This window comes from Anguilla anguilla, chromosome 13, assembly GCF_013347855.1.
Source record: "Anguilla anguilla isolate fAngAng1 chromosome 13, fAngAng1.pri, whole genome shotgun sequence".
Taxonomy (NCBI): Eukaryota; Metazoa; Chordata; class Actinopteri; order Anguilliformes; family Anguillidae; genus Anguilla; species Anguilla anguilla.
This window is the reverse complement of record NC_049213.1, coordinates 11,411,206-11,430,643: the sequence shown is the minus strand read 5'-3', so window position 1 is coordinate 11,430,643 and position 19,438 is coordinate 11,411,206. Positions and strand designations below refer to the sequence as shown.

The following is a 19,438-nucleotide window of genomic DNA, read 5'->3' as shown; positions in this document are numbered from 1 at the left end:
TCTGAAAAGCCCAGGTGCAAGTATGCAACATGACTATGAACAATAAGCTTGTAACAATACACATTATCAGGTATGTGTGTAAGAGACTAAAGAAAAATTAATATTTGAAAGATGTCATGATTTTCAGAGTGACTTTATTATTTGTACATAGTAGTGTTCACTGTGCACGTGAGGCTTAATCAAACAGAGTCAAAGAGACGTGTCTACTGTTTATACTTTTACAGTTACAAAAAGAAATGTATATCACAGTGACTAATCATACCAAAAACTTGTATTTATATAAAAAAAGACCAGACTATTTCTTGTCCTTTTTTCTTTATTTCACCTTAAATACATTTAAGTTCAAAGGTTCCACTATATACAGACTAAAACAGAACAGAATTCTAAGTCACCTCACTGTGAGGCAGTGCATGAACTCAAACGTGACTGTGATTGCGGTAAACTGGCTTTAACTTGTGGGAATCTTGGAGTAATATTGGATAAATATAGCTAAAGATCTGAAGGGTACTTCAGTGCCTGTAGGTGTAAGTGCAGCGTTTAATGTATACTTATCTGAAAAAGACAAAAAAGGCCTCATAACTCACTCACTCACTCAATATTCTTGGACTGGCCACAAAGAACAGCAACTGAAGGTTGCCTGTAGTAGTCTCTGCGGTTTGTCAGATTCCCATTTTCTTGGACAGGAGAGGGGAGGGGATAATGAAGGTGGTGTTAGATTGGTAGGCATTGGAGTTTAGCTGTTATAGGCTCGTGGAGCATGGCTGTGGCCATGTCACTTAGTCCCAGGATCTTTAGGGGCAAAGTACTCAGTGTACATGGAGTAGAGGACACCTGAAACAGACACAGATGAAACAGTCTGGACACAGTCCTCTGTTTTCAACAATGCAAAACATAAGCACACGCACATCCAACGTTAGCGGTAGGATTTACACCAAAAACACAATGCAGACAGAAGAAATGCATAGAGAACACAATTCTTCCAACTATGATACACTGTAGTTATTGCACATGGAAAATAATTACCATCACCATTAACAATCCAGACTATACAAAATAAATCCTGAAAAGTATCTTTTTACCATAACTGGAAAATATGTTTATGAGAAGTATATTATTAAAGTTAATTTACCTTCAGAAAGTATTGTATTTTAATGGAAAGGAGTAATAGCCAGATATATTTAGAGTCTGGTCAGTCAAACATTCTTACATACTGAGGGAATTTCAGTCATGTAGGCCTTTCTATTTCTGGAAGAATGAAATGATAATCGTGACCAGAATAAACAAGAGTACATACCCAGTGTCATAGCTCCAACCACAAAACCCTGTGCTCCGACACGCATGTGGATGAGGTGGACAGACATTTTTGTGTCGCCCCTTGATTTGAGCTTCATCAGCCCGTACGCAACAATTGACGCAAACCCAGCCATACCTGTAAGACAGGGTAACCGTCATACGCAAACGGTACATGAGGAAGCCACACTTGTCTGTGGCTCGTCGCTCGGCAACATATACTTTTTCGAGGCAACAGTGACTCTCGGGCAAATGTAGAAGGAAACGATATGAAGTGGCTCATTCAGCAACCACAATCGTATCTCTATCGTATCATGGAAATTAATTATTATTACAGTCATATTTACAACTTTTAAAAATACAAATGTAATACAGAAAACTTAAAGCTCTATTGTAAAATATAGCTCCCTACCAATCGGTACGAAAGGCGATTCCTTCGCCTTCCGCATGAACTTCGATTCCGTGTCATCATTTGACCAGTTTTTCTCGGAAGCCATGATTGACAGCTGGGAAGAAATTAAGAGAATCAGGAGGGATTGGTGCGCTCGTGTCGTTTACTATTTAATTCAATTATATAATTCACATGAGGCTAAAGATGAGGCGAGATGCTAAAAAGACATCAGCGTAGCCAATCAGACGCGTGTGAGATCCGTGAGGATGACAGCAGCTACTGTACTCTGACATGAGTTTTTAGAATCGTTACCGTCGTAACATATTCGTGTAACGAGTTAAAGATTTGCATAATTGTTCCTCTTATTATCCTCCGTAAATGCAAGTCGGTATTCATCAGTGAAATAACTAATCGTTTGATCTGTTATTTCCTGATTTCACCTCTGCGCGAGAGATGCGCCAGTATGACACAACAGAAATAGTAGCCTATATAAAACATAAATAGATAAGACGTTCTGGTAGTTCTCATTCGTGACATTTCCGTTCTGATAAACATATTTGCCTATATGTTTTGCAGCTATCAATTCGGTTCCCATATAATGACGGGTATTTCAAAGTTGCATTTTTAACAAAACTAAATTAATTTATTATTGATGGTTCGTAAAAATGTAAGATATTTAGTTTGATTGTATTCGTCATTGAAAATTACCTTCAAATTGTGATCGTGACACCGCCCGAAATTCCAACTACGATACGAACTAACTATCAACTGAGATAGGATAGTTAATTTCCTATATCCGTGTACCATGTGATCTGGGGTCATATCGTAATTACCGTAAGACAACGTCAAGCCGTCCAGAAATAATTTTCATTCATGCTACGACGTGAATTAAATGTTTCGCTAATTCCTGTTTTTTGCATACGAAGCGTAGTATGATCCTGTTTATCTTAATGAAGTTGAATAATATTTGCTATTATAAATGTTTTACTCTCGTGTCTTAGAGATAATAGTAATACTCCGCTATCAGCTTTCGTGCTGTTTGTGCCTTTGATTTGAAAGTCCTTTTGTACTTCTTAATAAACTAACCGATCAGTAATGTTTATTTTATAGACCTACTGTTGTGCACACGAGCATGCAATAAGTCATCAAGAGCTGGTAGTGGCGTCTCGGTTGACGATTCCATTTTTAGGGGGCGCTGAGTGGAGTAGCATGAACGTACGGTAGACCGGGCATTTTAAATTGAGTTTCTTCGGAAGCCATTTGGTGTAAAGTGTACTTCACACTCTTGCCACGAGGCGACGCACTCGACTTTTTTCAAGACCCGGGGCTGAATATGCATAGTGTGCTTGGAAGCTAAATAGTATACCTGTCCTGTAATTTCTGCATGTAAATGAATTTGAACATGTAAAACGCCACCTATTACAAGCTATGCTGTGGGACATCTCAACTAGTATTATGTAGCCTATTTTGAATTTGCTTTTAGGTTTTTTGCTTGAGGTAAGTCAGCAGTGCAAGAAAGCGTAGGTATACCCAGCATGAGATTGTGTTTTGCGCATGGCTTATGGAAGTTGGTAGAGAACTGAAATTCAGTTGCATTTTGATATGACAGATGTTTTGCTGGTTTCAGAGTTTGTGTTCCACGAGGGAGCAGTTGAGAGGCGCCGTTTTTCCTGTAATGACAGGCAATTCACTCCTGACGAAGCGGCGGGCGGGTTCGCGGCGTTATGTAAGAGGGGTAATTTTTCCCGCCTCGCTGTCTCTCCCTCCTCCATGTTTTTGTTTTTCTGAATGAGCCGCTCCCTCCCTTGCCTAGGCCTCACAGCCTGCCCAGTAGGCCCCTTTCCTGGAAATGTAGCCTCACACAGAGGCCACACAGGGGCAAGGCTGGTGGGAGGGGGAGAGACTGCTTCCTGCAAATCACATGACTCAGGACAGCGTCTGTTCCCCTTGTCTGAGTTGTATAAAACCTCAGCTGTTGGCAGAGAGGACCAGTCAAACCCCTGTGTATTCCTCTCCTAGTTTGCGTATGTGAGCTCCTGTTTTACACAAGCAGTGCCTGTGTACCCTTACATTTCATTTTCATCTATTGCTTTTATTTATTTTATTTTTTGGCAATTTTATTTTTTGGCAATTCTCAGAATATAAATTAACACATTAAATATAGGCTTTTCATGGTGAAAAATATGTAGAACTCCAGATCATTTAGACCAGGTGGCACTTAGCATCATCTAGCATCAAGTTTTTAAAGTTTTTGGACCATTCTGGCATGTGTTTTTTGAGCAACCAAACAAACAAAACGGAACTGAAACAGGAGGTCCAATTAAGAGGCAAAGAATTTGATCAAATAGCCAAGTAAAACATCTGGTTCTGTTGTTGCAGCTATGACTTTAAAATGCTGCCCATGCTTAAACCCTGACCCCTGTTCAAGTTTTTAAAACTTATTCAATCCCTTGCCCTTCATATTTATTTGTTGGCTTTTTATTTAAAAAAAATAAAAACTTCTAAAAAATGTCTTTTTTTTCTGGTCTCCATTTGTTTTTTTCTTTAATATTAGTCTTGTTGTGTGTTTTTAGAGTATGGGGTAGAGACAGTGTTATTCAATGTTATACCTCATGTATTGCTTAGTTAACATACAGTTTTATATTTTAACCAGTCAATAGTGCAACTGTTTAGTGGACTTACATTGAATATCCATATAGAGAGGACGTATGGTGTCAGACCTTTAGCGCTGGTAGAAATGGCATACTTTACATTAAAATTAAATGTTTATTATTTTCTTGTTGAAAATCCTTCTGAAAACTAAGTATGAATCTTTGTTGTATGGTTTAACACTTTAAATGCAAGAAAATACTGATTGCACCTGATCTTTAATTTATTCTGCTGCTATTCCATGATTTATATGCACTATATTAATTGTATTTGTGTGCATATGTTTTACAACAATTGTTTTTCTTTAGACTAAAAAGGCCAGGTACTGTCATTAGATATTATTTTATTCTTATGTCCCTCTATATTGCTGTACTTGTTGAAGTGGTATGATATAGGTGAATTAATTTAGGATAAATATTTATTAATTGATTGTGCTGGTTCCACACCATTATGTGTGCAGTACCACAGGTTATATGCCATCAGTAAATATTAAAAATAGTGACAAGATCCAAGTGTCTGTAAGACATTCTCATACCTTATTGTTTTCTTAGCCAGAAGAACAGCATGCAGGCACTTCCTGTAGTGCCACCCCCCTCCCTCCCACATTGTTCATTGCACAAGACAGCAACCAGTATGGCTGAAGAGCATGTATCACTGCTTGTGGAGTTTAAAACATTTATCTACACATTCTCAGTGCTTAGACATACCCTTAGAAACATGGTCACCTGACTCAGATTGCTTATGTTTATGGAGCTTATGGATGATTGTACAGAGTGTTAAGTGATTGTTCGCTGCTTTGAATATTTATAACACATTAACTGCAATAAATATAAACATAATGGGACTCATTCACGAAACGTGTACAATCACATTTGATCGTATACTGTACAAATAGGCAGCATTCATCATATCATGCACCTGGGATATGCACAAAAACAAAGGTCTGCACATGTGTCATGAATCCCGTATTGTTTTTTGTTTTTTTGTAGGAACATTTTTAAGAACAAAAGTAAGAATAATTTAAGAAAAGTTTTGTGAATGAGACCAAATGTCATTCCTGGCATCTGTACTGTGTTATTGTTCTGTATTCTTCCTTATCTTGGCGTGCAGAATTCACCTGTCATGATTGAATGTCCACCATCTCCATCTACCTTGCGTTGTTATGACCGCTTTCTCAATACTTACAAATACTCAGCAAGTCAAATATTTTTATGTTTGCTCTTTCATACATTCAGCAGGCATTGTTTTTGTGCTACATGCTATGTCTGAATATAGGAATAGGTTGAAAAAAGACCCATGTTTAGTAATGGATTGTACATTCACATCCCCAATATGTCTGGAGAATATATTGTGTTCTCACAATAAAATATATTGTGTTTATCTGACTGTTTCTTCCCGATTACCAAATATTATATAGCAGTGTTAATTTTTATCAACCATTTTGTTGTATCTGTGTCACTAGATAAGCTGTACTAACATAAGGTTAATTTCTTCTGTATTAAATCCGTTGTTTTTATTTGTTTTACTGTTTTTTGTTCTACTGTTTTTAAAGGTTTTGTCACATTTTTCCTTTCAAGACTATGTGATCTACTCTCTCACTTAATTATTATAAACATTATCCAAATGTTCATGTTCATCTCCAGTAAAGGGAAGTACTATCAGCATTTATACAGATGAGCAGAAATATTGTGGTCTATATGGTTTTACCTACTTTTCTAATTGTATTGTTCTTATTATTGCACTTGGGGTGTACTATAATACAAAATTCTTAAAGTCTATACATTCACACAGTTCACAAAGCTCTTTATGTGGTTAGTACAAGTCTAATAAATTTTAAAATATATATTTAAAATTAATTGTTGAATATCTTTTAAAGTACTTCTTGAAAACCTTTTTCAAAATGTGCAGTCCTCACTTTGTCTAATTTCAGCATCTTTTTATGCTGCCCTTCTGGGTATAATTATTAAGGTGATAAAAGCATTAAGGTGTGAATTCAGGATGGGATTTCTCTGTAGTTTGTGAGAGGGTAATTGCAGTTAGTGATCCTGATAGTGGGAAAAACAGGAGCTAGCATCTTAATGCTTGCATTTCCATCGCATAGAGATAATGATGACTATAGGATTTCTCTGAAGTTTGTGAGAGGGTAATTGCAGTTAGTGATCCTGATAGTGGGAAAAACAGGAGCTAGCATCTTAATGCTTGCATTTTCATCGCATGGAGATAATGATGACTCTCCTGTGAACAGTTTGTAAACACACTGAACTGAAATAAATAATGTAATATCTAGATTAATAACAGTGATGATAAAGGTACATAAAATAATCTAAATTCAAAAAAATTGTAAATTTAAGTACCAACAATTTAGATATGTTTTTTTAAAAAGCCCAGACACAGTATTTCTACTTAAATAATTTACCTTTTGAGAAAAATCTTAAATTTTTCAAATATATTTTCAAGCTACATTAGAAGTTCCACTGTACACCTTTGGCCGATATATTTTAGAAGGTTTCCTAATTACATTGATTAACTTACATGCCACAGTTTTGTTGTTTTTACAATATTCATAATTCAGGACTACATATTATTCAGTTAAGTCCTAAGTGGTTATCTTTATTTAACTTTTGGTCTGCTGTGTAACTCAAAGATTTTCTTGCAGATTTTGTTGTCTAAAACAAAATAAATCATGATTTATCTCAGACAGGAAAGTTTGAATGAACCTGATTGATTTCCTAAAATCTTAATTTCAGATTTTCAGAGAGCTTTTCTTAAAAACAAAAAGATACTGTAACATAATATTTTTTATACAAAAGGTATGTTTAAAGTAATTACAATGTGTCGTTATAAATGTGAGTTAAATATAAATTGAATATATAATAATTACAGTGTGTTTAATTCAGTATTCAAATTACACAATAGTTAGACAATGGTTTAAAAGACATTTAAAATACAATTGGAGTACTTTCATCATTGTATTGTACAAATTTATAGACTATATAGAATTATGGCTCATTTAGCTGAATTTAAAATGAAATGCATTTTAAAAATCACAGTAGTCAGAACAATCCTAACAATCCTAGCTCAGAGTTTCAGAATGGCCAACAAATATTGGTGCACATTTTGGTTGGTTAACAGTTATACTTGAGAAGAATTACAATATGAGAATTTTGTAGAGAAATAAGAGCAACATCTCACTCCTACAATGTTTAAAGCACATTAAGTTGCTCGGCTTTAAGTTTAAGTATCAGTCTTGAAATATAACACTTGCTGCTATTTGTTTTGCCTCATCGTTCTGTGTGCCGTCTATATTCTGCAGCACTCCACACAGGTAAGAAAGGTATGACAAATTCTGTTTGGAAAATTACCAAAGCTGTTACAGGCAAATGCATTAGTACTTTGTCTTCTTAGCAAACCAATAGGACTGCAACAATCAACGGTTAAAAGGCACTGGTTTTATTTAATTTGATTAGATTTAATTAAATTAATTAGAATTAAAATGGGGCCATAAACTCTCTCACCAGCATGAAAGCACAGACAGAGAAGCACACACACAAGCATTCACACACATTTTTTCAGCTCTTGGGCTAATTAATAGTGATGAACATTTTTTTGCCAGTTCAATTCAGGTTATAACTAGTGTTACCATAACAATGGGATCCCACCCCCAAATAAGACGGTATTAAAAACGCAATGCAGTTTGCGAGGGGGGGGGGGTTATTCATTCAAGTACAAACAATTTAAAGCAACCAAAAAGCTATGATACATTTTTATTATAAGTTTCGACCCAAGTCATAGATTTGTTTTCTGATATTTTTTCAGTTTCTGTTTAAGGACAGAAGCATTTATACATCTTTTGGGTGAAGTACAGTTTGTCCTAAAGAAGAGAAACTATTTTGAACAAGTGTAGCTGGACATTTACTCTAATATTTCAGGTTAAGGTTTCAGGCTTCTTAGTGGGTGTGACAGTACTACCCCATAGAGATATAAACCTTACAGTTACAGCCTTATTATAGCTACAAGTCAGGTTTCCAAACCACTACAACCTATACTGTTTTTGCACTAAGGCTGGGAAGTTGCTTAAAATCATCAGTCACCACTCAAACCTCAATGGTTTTGCAAAGAATTGTTGCCCTCGTGTAGCTGTACATTGATTATTTCTATAAACAGTGCAATGGCAGGAGCCCCTGCTGTGGTCCTTTCTGCATCCTTTCCAAACCCGTGGAGAACAACGCCTCTGCAAAATGGAGGACTGACAACTTCACAGCCAGCAGCCGTAGAAAATGACAGCGTGCCGTTTCCTTGCTCAACGTCAGTGTTGCAATTTGGTATCAGCCAGCGAAGTTGCTAGTTTTGCGACCCGAATCTTGGCACGCGAGTACGTGAGGGGGTGTGCGTGCCCCCTCCCGTTTGGGTGTCTCTGTGCTCCGTGTCCGTGCCTCCCCCTGGAATCAGTGAAGGGCCTCAGCCACCGGCTGTGTGCCTCTCAGCCTTTCGGCTTGGAGGAATGTGCTGTGATCACAGCGGAGAGTGTGAGGAGGAGAGGGAAAGCTAGAAATTATGCTGACAAGTGTGGAGTAAAGTGACACACTCCATGGCACATTCCTTGTCAGTTTCAAGCCCCCGGTTGAAGCACTCGCACAACAGCAACAAATTTTTCCTCCATTATGAGCGTCTGCCTGCCAGGCTGTAAAAAATATTTGAGTCAAGCACTGCCCTTTCTGTTTCTGATTTTGTTTGTGCTGTGTCAGTTCATAGTTATTTACAATCAGCTTGTCGCACAACACTTCACAGTGGGCATTTTCCTGATTGAATAATGAATAAATAAATAAAAACAGGAACAAACCCCGTGCGGCCAATCTTGGATAAAACTGTAAAACTATACGCTGCCTGGCTTAACAAGCAAACAAGCTTAAATCCTGGAAAATAGAAGAATGTGAATTAAAGAACTGCAGATTAAGACTGTAGAAGAAGGGTGCCTGCATTTATTACCGTGACATGTGATTCAGGTGTTGTGTGGATCCTGGTATGCCTTTCTTGCAGGGAGGGGGTGGAATTGGGGGGGTGGGAGCTGTTTCTCGACAGCCTGACCTGTTCCGCCTCTTCAGCCACCTCTTTCAGGGGGAGCCGTGTCTGTCTCGGGTCACATGACCCAACTTTAGTGCAGGTTTTCAGGTTTTGAATTCTCTGGTCTTGGCCAATGGGGACTGCAGAACCTTGTCCCCCTGGTCCCTGTCTGCCACACCCTCCTGCCTGTGCACGTGCATTTTTTCAGATTACGGCCTTATCTGCAGGGCCAGGCGGGGTTCTTACGGTCCTCTGCTATCACCAGCAAAAACGTGAGCGAGGATGGGGGGTAAAGCTGAGGTTGGGTGGGGGGGCGAGAGGGGGGGGGGGGGGGTTGTGGTAAGAATTCAGTGACTGGGGGGGGGGGGGAGGTGATGACAGCCAAAGCCTGCGGACCCATTAATAGCCAAATGGAGATAGCTGCCAGCCTCGGTAAAATGATAAATGCAGGGCTTTTCGGCAAATGAAGCTCCAAACTTGTCCTCAAGGTAAAATGCTGACGGGAAGCCATTTTCCCAAAAAAATGTTTGCAGTATCTGGCAATTGACATGGCCCATCCCTCCTGTCACCAAGCCTGTCTGCACATACCACTTTAGGCTGAATTCTGCTTTCTGCCTGCCTCATTCTCTCCACCTTGGGAAATGTTATGGCTTCCTCGTAATGTGCTCCGCTAACTTTGTGTTTCTGTGTATTGTTTTGTGGTGATGTAATGGGCGTAGGCCTGTCATGAGTTTTGAATGATGGGCCTGGCTGGCCACTCTGTACAACAAGACACCAAGACACTGTCAGCTCACTGCACTGGAGACCAAGGGCTGCAGCCAAGGGAACTGATTACACACTTTTTTTTCTTTTCCTATAGTGGCAGTGTATCATCATGATTGGGGAACTGGGCTTGTAACTCAGAGGCTACAGGTTTTATTCCCAGGTAGGGTGCTGCCCTTGTACCCTTGAGCATTGGTTGAGTAAATAGCCAGCTGTGCAAACAGATCTTGTGTAAAATATGTAAGGTGTGTGACAACATCTGCTAAATGCCTAAATTAGAAATCATAAATCTTGTAATTCTGACTGCCTTGTCCAGATTTTCTTACCTTGAATACCTTTCTCAGGCCATCCTGATGCCTCGCTCTTCTCCAGGGGTCCCGTTAGTAGCGATCACATGCGAGTTGCAAGGGTTGTATTAAGAGAGCTTTGCTTTGCAGGGAAGTCCAAACCATTTGGCTACAATGGTGGGGTGTCTGCTTTTGGTGCAGTTGTGTTCGTTGAAGTCACTGCAAATATCTGACCATGGCTTGACCCCTTAACACCCAAGAATTTGCCTCAGGCCGGATACTAACCAGCCATTCAAAATGAAGAAAAGCCAACAGAAGTCTCAGGGTTTTACTATCACCAATTTTTTACCAATATACAATGCTTGTAAATAATTGCTGTTTCAAACTTTTGATGGGGTCCATCCTTTTCCAAATATATCACCATTAATTTGGTATTAATCTGAATATCGTAATTTACATGTGAAGATGGGAATCAACTAATAAGTAGTTCCAGGACATAAAATCATTTTAAATGTCTTAATGAATTGACTCACAAACTGCTGTGAATACTAGATCCAAGCTGGAAAAGCAATGCCTTAATAGATGGCCATCTGGTCAGAAAGTGCGAATGTCTGGCTAAAATCACTGGAGAATAATCATGGCAAAACCCTGCATTCTGGACCAACAAAGAGCTACTGCAGCATGCTTTGGCAAAAAGATAAAAAATAAAACAATAAAAACTTGTGATTTACACAAGAGTGTAAACCTGTGATCACACAAAAGTTGCTATGTATAATCACAAGTTTCTCTGTGCTGCTATGCCTGACATTGGCACATGTTTAAAGTGCTGGACACTGATCAATGCATCAATGCAGCATCCATTATTGCACTGTGTTTATTTTATTTCATTTTATTTCATTTTATGTTCACTGTTATGCATCACCAGACCAAAACAAAGTCCTCGTATGTGTAAACCTACTTGGCAATAAAACCTGATTCTGATTCTGATTCTGATCCCGATTAACAGAGACTGTTGAAATGACACAGAAAAACTAGTGCAGAGTACAATGAATGGAATGTCAGATAGAACAGGCAAAGGTCCTTTATACCAGAACAAGGGCAGGTGTGAAACGCTAAAGCTGGTGAAGTTCTGGAAAGACAGAAACGGTGTGTGAGAGGTTTCTTTCCTTAACTGTTCACTCATTCTTTCCGAACACATGTACCTTTAACCACAAGAACTCAAGAAGTTATAAATCATGAATAGAACAGGGCAAACAAGGGCATTTTTGCAAATCAATCACAGGAATGAGCTTGTGGAACCAGGACACACCCATCTGGGTCCAGGAGCCCTGAATGCATGCAAAGTGCTTCCAAAGGGACATGACCCCAGGGAAGGCCAAGGTTCACTTGGACAGATGACATCTGGAACTGGATGAGAGAAAGCATACGCACATCCATGGCAGACAGCAGCTTATGGACATTGTCCAGAAAAGAAATGCCAATGTAATTCCACCATATTGAAAACTTAAATTTATAAGCTATTTTTTCAGACCATTTATGAATGAATATATATTGTAGGCATTCATGCTTTACATGCGTCACATTTGAGCTTCAAATTACTTCACATGGTACCTGATTTATCCTCCAATAATAAAATTGAGAATTTACGTATAGCCTACATCACTATATAAATTTTCTGTTGACATAAAAAGAACACAAATTCATTTTCTTTTTAATATTTTATTGTGCGAATGCAAAAATGCAAGGGATTATATTCAATTAAATATTTTAAATGCGTGGCAATTATTGAAAATGATCACATACAAAATCACTACACATTTTCATGTGTACAGTATTTAAAAATACAAAGCCACCTAACACCGAGGCTACCAAATGCTAAGAGCTAAAACGACAGCAAGCTAATATATTCCTTTGTCCTCCGAGCACCAGACACAAAATGGGGATTTGTCAATGCACAATCCAACTACGTCATGGCGCATAGGTTTCATTGGTAAACGTTTGTTTCGGATATAATTTAAATGGAATCGTACACATTCTATAAATAAGACGCCGAGTTACATGTTTCCAAGAAAATAACTGAACAACAGTATATTTTGACACTATATTTTTTACAGTAGTCTTATTAGCGTTATTTAGCTTTCTTATAAACAACTGCAGTTATCCTCCATCCATAAATTGCTATTGATAGCTGTAGCTTCATGCGACGGTGAAACCCGCAACAAAGCGAGCGCTGGAATGTGTTCAGTATGGAGCGTGCAGAGCCGAGAAGAATGCCTCCGGTACTCCCACTTCCAAGGGATCCAATCCGCGACGACGAGCAGTTTCAAGGCGCCCTCGAAAGTCTCTAAAGGGGCAAAAACAAAACACCGAACAACTAAAATCCACGTTTTTAAAGCCGTTTGATTAAGAATCGCCCTTAACACGAATAAAAGCCATTTTCTGTAAAGTCTGTTTGCCATATAATCTGTTAAAAATATGTTTAACTGGGTTGTTTATCAGTAGTAAGGGGAACTTGAAACCGCCCATTGCCCCATTTCCTCGGTTGTTTTGCTTTTTTCGCCTGGATTCTCCATGTTGGAGCAATAGCGAAGTCTTTCATAGCGACAGGGGGACTCTGCACATATCGTATAAACAGCGGAAAAAGAGGACGGACAGACCAGGGAATATTAAGAAAACATTAGTCACCTCACCAATGTTTATAAGAAAACAAGGAAGCACGCAACAAAAATCCTACTTTGGTATTAGATACAGTGCAATATTTACCAAAGAAGACCGATACGGTAGCTAACTAGCTAGCTAGCTATCTCATAGTACCTGCGTCTGGGGGGAACGGATTGGATTTTGAGAGGCTGTGCATTTGTTAGATGGAAAGTTCTATCATCACTCAAGTGCAGAGAGAAGACAGTCAACTGCCGTCCAAAACAGGTAAGCACTCATGTTCGTCTGGCTCGCAGTGTAATCACGATTGGCTAATTTGCGCGTCCCAATCGTTATCGTGAATGCAGAAGTGGAATTTAGAAGAGAAACTTTCGTTGCTATCAATGCTACCACTCATGTGGCGTTTAAAAAAATATTTTCTGGTTAGCGATCTAGCTACCGTGCATTTCCCCTGTCGTCTTCATTACGTTCGTGGTTAGTTTTAAAGAAAGTGCATCACATTGTAGCTAGCGTGCAAGCTTTTTTTAATATGCCCCCACCCCCTCCAAAACGAGAACGGGGTTCGCCGTTCTTCTATCGCGAATCCCGCTCATAACTGCAACAGGAAAACCGTCCCTGATTACGTGCGCACTGCTAGCGTTAACGCTGTCATGTTGTGATAATGGAGTACTATTGAATAGCTAACTGACTCATGTGTAGCTAACTATTGTTTTGTTTTTTTAATCACACCTTTTTGACATACTGTTGTTTAGAAAGTTGTCATCACTTCTTGGCTACGTTCACTGAAGCAGATTTTAGCTGGCAAGCTAATTAATGTTAAGGTTGCACGTTAGTTTGCTATTTCTTCGATATGATTTGTTGTTATACCCCAGCTACTTTTCATAAATTAATGTTTAACTAACGTTAACAAATGTGCTTAACTTTTACCAAGGAATGGCGAAGTCCATGTTTCAATTAATACATTAAGGTTTATCTGGTAGGTACACATGCCATGGTCTAGGTAATCAGAAAAGCTTAATTGCCGTTCAAAAAATCTTTTGACATTTAAGTTCATTGCGTACGAATATTATTATTATGTTGTTTTTTAAGTATTGCAATTCTTTCTAAGTAAGACAGTGTTATAGGTATTTGAAGCAGCTGTTTGTTTCGACCAATACTTTGGTAAAATGTTTCTATATATTAAAGATCATTTTAGCAGCTTATCCATTGTAGGCTGGTTCATTGGGTGCTTGAGAGTAAAAGTAGTAAACACCAAAATATTTTTTTATTTATTTTTTATTATTGAACCTGAACAGAGCAACATATTTTCCCGAAGAAAGTCCTGCTCACATTATAGGAGGGGTAACTGTTTACCAAAATCACGTCCCGCCGTTTGTCCAAGCAGTTGCTATGTTATGTAAAATGTGATAATTCACAACACTGTTGATTTCTATTATTTGAAGATGGGTGGTTGACTCTCATGAAACCTGGGTTTATCCCATTCTTTTCCATTCTGGTTACATTTTCCAAAATGTTTTTTCTAACCTTCTATTAAACATGAACATAAACACATGGGATACTGCATAGGCGATAGACTATACCAAATCCCAATATGGTGGCATACTGTACTGGCACCAATTTGCTTTACGGGACACTTTTACAACGTACAGCCTGTAGGGCTTACCGTTACAGTTACAGCCACATTATCCGGTTACATAGCGCTTGATATTTACTGAAGCTGTTCAGGTGGCGTTCTAATTGCTCAACGTGCTCATACACAGCGCCGACGTGTGAATCAGTCCTGATACCTAGTGGTTAACAGGCTCAATTGTTTAAACACCTTTACCATAATTGGAGCTAATGGGTTCTGGTGGGTATTTGTCTTTCTGGACCTGTGCTGCATTATGTGTTTGGCCGTCAGCGATATTATAGAAAGACCAGTTACCTAGTTCTGCTTAAGTGCCATGGTAAGGGATTCAATGTCAATGACAAAATGAACTGGCGGTCAGCTCTACTGCGACCATTGTCTTGCAACCATTGCACTGCTCTGCTGATTGTGAGTTCTCATAGCTTTTTGTGAGTTGGGAAAAACATGGGGGGAAAAAAAAAACTGAAGGAGTACGCTTGGATCCTGCACTTTAAAAATATCTTAATTGTTCTCCAAGTTTAGTTTGGCTAACCTGTGATATATCAATGCTTCTTAAATATTAGATTTTATGTAGCTTGTTGCAGCAGACCATTATATAATTGGTAAACTGGGTGTGGCTATGAGTACGTAAAAGCTAAGAGAACGTGTTTAGAATGTAAAGTGTCCAGTTTAAGGCCTGTTTATTTCAGGTGGGACCACAAAAAATGCGAGACATTTTTTCCTGTGAACTTAAGACTATTTTCAGTCCTAAAATAGGTCTGCGTTTGCACATGCTGACATCATCTCCTGAAAATTCCATCAACAGCTTTAGTTTTTAAAGAACCACAGTTACATGCTTTTATTGTTCTTTTTCAGACGGTCCCACTGATTGTTGGTGACTAAATTGTACACTTCAAGTGGAAAATAAGTTTATGGATAGATAGACATGTATATGAAGCAATAGGTTCTTGGTTTCCTCACTGAAACCTCTGGGGCCTTGCATAAATCGTTGTCATGCTCATAATTCTGTTCTCTTGAGAAATGTTTAGGCTCATCTTCCTGTTTAAAAGCACATCTGTAAAAAGAATGTTACCCATTTTCAAGCACTCAGTTATAAGGAATCGCAGTTCAGTGGTCAAATTTAAATCCTTCATATGTAGCATATAACAGGTAACTGCATTGTCATAACTGTTAACGTGTGTATTACAGTGTATTCCTGAAATATTAACACATTATCATGTTGTTTGCTGAAGCCATTTTGTTTGGCTTGAAAGTGTTAGGCTTCATTAAGCTCCTAGATGGCTTATTGTCCTGAGTTACAATCAAGCTTTTGTGGACGCATGCTTGTCTGGTATAGCGTCCTGTGTCTTGCGCTGATTTGTTTTAGCGTATACAGACGCTTGCTGTATTTAATGGCTCTATCAGGGCCATTGTGCAGTTGCATATGGTTGAACATGGGGTGGTTATGTCCCTGACGGCGCCTGGATTCACATTTGCATTTACTTATTTTAATGTGATTACCGTAGTTATGTAGCAATTTGGCGTTCAATGTCCATATATGAAAGTGCTGAGTAGTAAGCCCATTGTGTAATCTTGTGTATGTTTTCATTCTCAGCCAGGATGCAGTGGGGAGGAGGTGGGTTGTGAATCCATGGAGCTCGTTTTCCGTGGTAACTTGCCTGAGTTCTGAACCTGGGCTAACACGCTGAACTTGGCTTTGTAAAGGATGGGATGGGAAATGTGCAGTACAGGGTTTGCTGTTTCTCAGCCCTCATTCTCCTGCTAGTTTGTGGACTCCCGCCTTTTATGGAGTCTTTGGATGTGCGTGTGTGTGTGCCTGTGATAATGCAAGTGCATGCATGAGCGCGTGAATACGTGTTTGTATGCTGTGAGAGGGAGTTAGTAAGTGAGAGTGCATGTGCGAATGAATGTGGAGAGCCAATCAGGTTCACCGGGCATCAGTGATGTAGAGTTCTATTGGCTGCATGGGTACGTTGAACACAGCTTACCAAGATGAATTTATTATGTTATAAAAATGTTAATGTGTATAGCTTATTGGTTTTAAAATATTTAACAAGAGAAAAAAACTTTTCATCCTAACTACAGGAATGGACTGTACCTAACTTTAGCCAGATTGTTTTTTGGAATGTAATAGAGTCTGTCAGATGGCTGTTAGTACTTGTGTTTTTGGCAGTCTGACAACATATTGTGAAATAGATTTATTTATATGTGAAGCTGACCATTGTTAACAGAATTATAAATTGAATCTGGATCTTTAATAAATAAAAAGGATGAAACTGGCACTGAGGCATGGGTCTTCATTTACAGTAGCTGTCAGTGGTCCAGTTACTCAAGTGGCAAATAAGAAAATTAGGATTTGCATCATAATTTTTCCCGGTTTAAGGAGTCAAATATATCTGTCATTGTACCGAGTGTAACGTTAAGACAGCTTGTTGTTGGTTTTTTATTTTTACTTCAAATGTGTGCTTTCGATGGAGCAGCAATCTCTTGTTCATTATTACAGTAACACGACGACGGAAATGTAATCGTTATGGAATTAAAATGTTTCGTCTTTGAGCCGCGACAGTGGGCAAGTCCCGTTTCTTCTCGTTGTTTCATTGCTGTAACGTTGATAACCGCTCACAGAAAGCAGTGTTGTGTAATAGCCGATCCCATCTTGGGATTTCCCGTCAGCTGCAGTCCACTCTTCCTAAAGCTCATAGTGCGATCAAACCCCTGGGCAGCTCAGCCACCCACCCAACTAGCGACGTAGGCTGTGTCCGTTCAGCCGCAAACGCGCTGCCGATTACCATGGCAGCGCTAGTGCTAGGGCTCTGCCAAGTCCAAATGAATACTGGCAAGGCGGAAATCGTCATTAGACACCGACGGTTTTAACGACATCTGATGTTTATGTAGGCCTGTCGTACGATTCTGTCGCATTGGCTGATTTAAAATGCGAACATGCAGTGTTACTTATGGGAAAGCGCGCTACGGTCTCGGCCGCCAGTTAGCAGCCAGAGCAAAATGGTGTCGCTGTCATTTTACGCATGGCTGTAAGTATTATAGTTATGTAACCCGATTCAGCTGCAGGCACAGTGCAGGCTTTACAATTATGCAAATGCTTTCCCCCGTTCTCTATGCACCAAAGCCTTCTCTGCAAACGGCCCCTTTTTAATGTAAGACTTTACACGAGTTTCTGACTTTCTCGACGAGCGGAAAGAGACCGCTTAAACGTACAGGTCTGCACACTGGGGAGCCCGTGAAAAACGCAGCGCAAGGATTGGGGCATTGTCATTATTTTGTAGTAATAAAGTAGAGGTGTTATCGTTTTCGTTTTTCACAAGATGTCTGGGGGATTTTCGTGTGTCATTTTTCTAATGTGCATAACCAGTTTCAGTTTCTCATCTTTATGATGTATAATTCAGTTTTTCCTAATGTAACCTTTATTGTTAAACTTGACACCAATTACTTTTCACTATAAAATTTGAGTTGCCCCAATAGTTATTTTATACGGTAATGCTATCCATTTTATGATTTTAGGTTGTGAAATCACTACTAAGATATATGCCAAGATACACTGCCAAATTTTAAGGAAAAATATTTATATTATTACCACAGTATAATACCACCGTACCGCAGTAAGGGCAATCCTTTCCGACTGTATTATGTAAGAGTTGTAATGAAACAATCATGTTCATGTTCAGGTAGGTTCCTTGTAAATTGCGCAGATCATGTGCTGTTTTAACATTATAACTGTACAAACTCATGGGTCACCTGTCATTCCAGGTTTGACGCTCGTGCCGCCACAGGCGTTGCGTGATGTCGTTTAACTGCGTCGCCTGCAGCGTTCGTCTGCGTTAGCATCCTGCGTTAGCGTCTCGGCTGGCGGAAGACGCAGAGTCCAGGCAGCGTCGCCAAGGGGACTGGCAGCAGCGAACGGAACGGGCGCTTGAGGTTCTGGAAAAAACAAACTAAATTGAACCCGGCAGCTCAGGTGGCGCCGGTTTCGAAACGGGCTCTCCAGCTCAGCTGGCACCGTTAGGACCTGGTACCTGACCGTGGGGCGTGTGGCAGAACCCGAGGATGTGTTTCAGCGGGGCGTCTCCCAGCAGCCCTCGCATTCCATTCCTCGCGGTTCTGCGCGGGCTCTGGCTGAACGGAGCTCGGGGCAACATTCCTCCCAAATATTTCACTCGGTCTTCAGGTGATACACGAACGGCTAATTACACCGCGTACTGCGCCCCCCAGCACTCGTGCCCGGGCCTGTGCGCTTCAGTCCCTCCCCTTATTTACCTTAACGTTCTGTTAGCAGCCTGTCCGTCGTCTTCAGCTCAATACCAGGATGTCTCTTCTGCATAGACTACATGGGACCATTGGACCTCTCTCTGCTGAATGATGAGTTGGACTAAAATGGTATCGCGTTCTAATTCACGATGTGCACTCAGACTGACGTGGAAAAATTAAAAAAGTCTCTGTTTTCAGCCATTGGCCTTTGCCTGCCTTATCAATGCTGGGCAGTGTGAGCAAATTATCTGGGATGCAAAAAGGTTGTTTGAACATTTATTTTCTCTCGTGTTTCAAAAATAGACTTTTTAACTGCGCTGATTATTAGTTGTGATCCTCCACTCAACGCTGCAGCTGTCAGTATTAGATGGCCTCAGTTCTAAGACCTCTGCCCTCTGATGGTTGTTGTCTTGGGGGGGTTGGGAAAGACACTGTTTAAGTTTAGATGCT

At 39.6% G+C, this 19,438-nt stretch overlaps 2 protein-coding genes and 2 long non-coding RNA genes across 5 annotated transcripts in view; 2 read left to right on the top strand and 2 right to left on the bottom strand.

Annotated features, from left to right (window-relative positions):
• Window positions 1–117: 117 nt before the first annotated feature.
• On the bottom strand, window positions 118–2,510 carry LOC118210586 (HIG1 domain family member 1A, mitochondrial-like). The gene is made up of 4 exons (XM_035386882.1): window positions 2,390–2,510; window positions 1,703–1,796; window positions 1,295–1,429; window positions 118–831 (listed from the first exon to the last, which is right to left on the bottom strand). Exons 1-4 carry the CDS (start codon window positions 2,501–2,503, stop codon window positions 773–775), a joined length of 402 nt encoding a protein of 133 aa, XP_035242773.1. The 5' UTR covers window positions 2,504–2,510; the 3' UTR covers window positions 118–772.
• Window positions 2,511–2,606: 96 nt separating this feature from the next.
• Window positions 2,607–5,846, top strand: LOC118210587. Its single transcript, XR_004761882.1, has 2 exons — window positions 2,607–3,178; window positions 3,309–5,846. It is a non-coding gene; the product is annotated as an uncharacterized LOC118210587 (long non-coding RNA).
• Window positions 5,847–12,139: 6,293 nt separating this feature from the next.
• Window positions 12,140–13,503, bottom strand: LOC118211090. Its single transcript, XR_004761957.1, has 2 exons — window positions 13,255–13,503; window positions 12,140–12,784 (listed from the first exon to the last, which is right to left on the bottom strand). It is a non-coding gene; the product is annotated as an uncharacterized LOC118211090 (long non-coding RNA).
• LOC118211089 (carboxy-terminal domain RNA polymerase II polypeptide A small phosphatase 2-like) overlaps window positions 12,853–19,438 on the top strand; it is a 27,331-nt gene continuing 20,745 nt past the window's right edge. The window contains exon 1 of one of the 2 annotated variants that reach the window (XM_035387919.1): window positions 12,853–13,365. In XM_035387919.1, the coding sequence (XP_035243810.1) occupies window positions 13,305–13,365 (61 nt within the window). In that variant the 5' untranslated portion in view covers window positions 12,853–13,304. The remainder of the gene's footprint in view (window positions 13,366–19,438) is intronic. The other variant, XM_035387918.1, reaches the window with a different exon arrangement.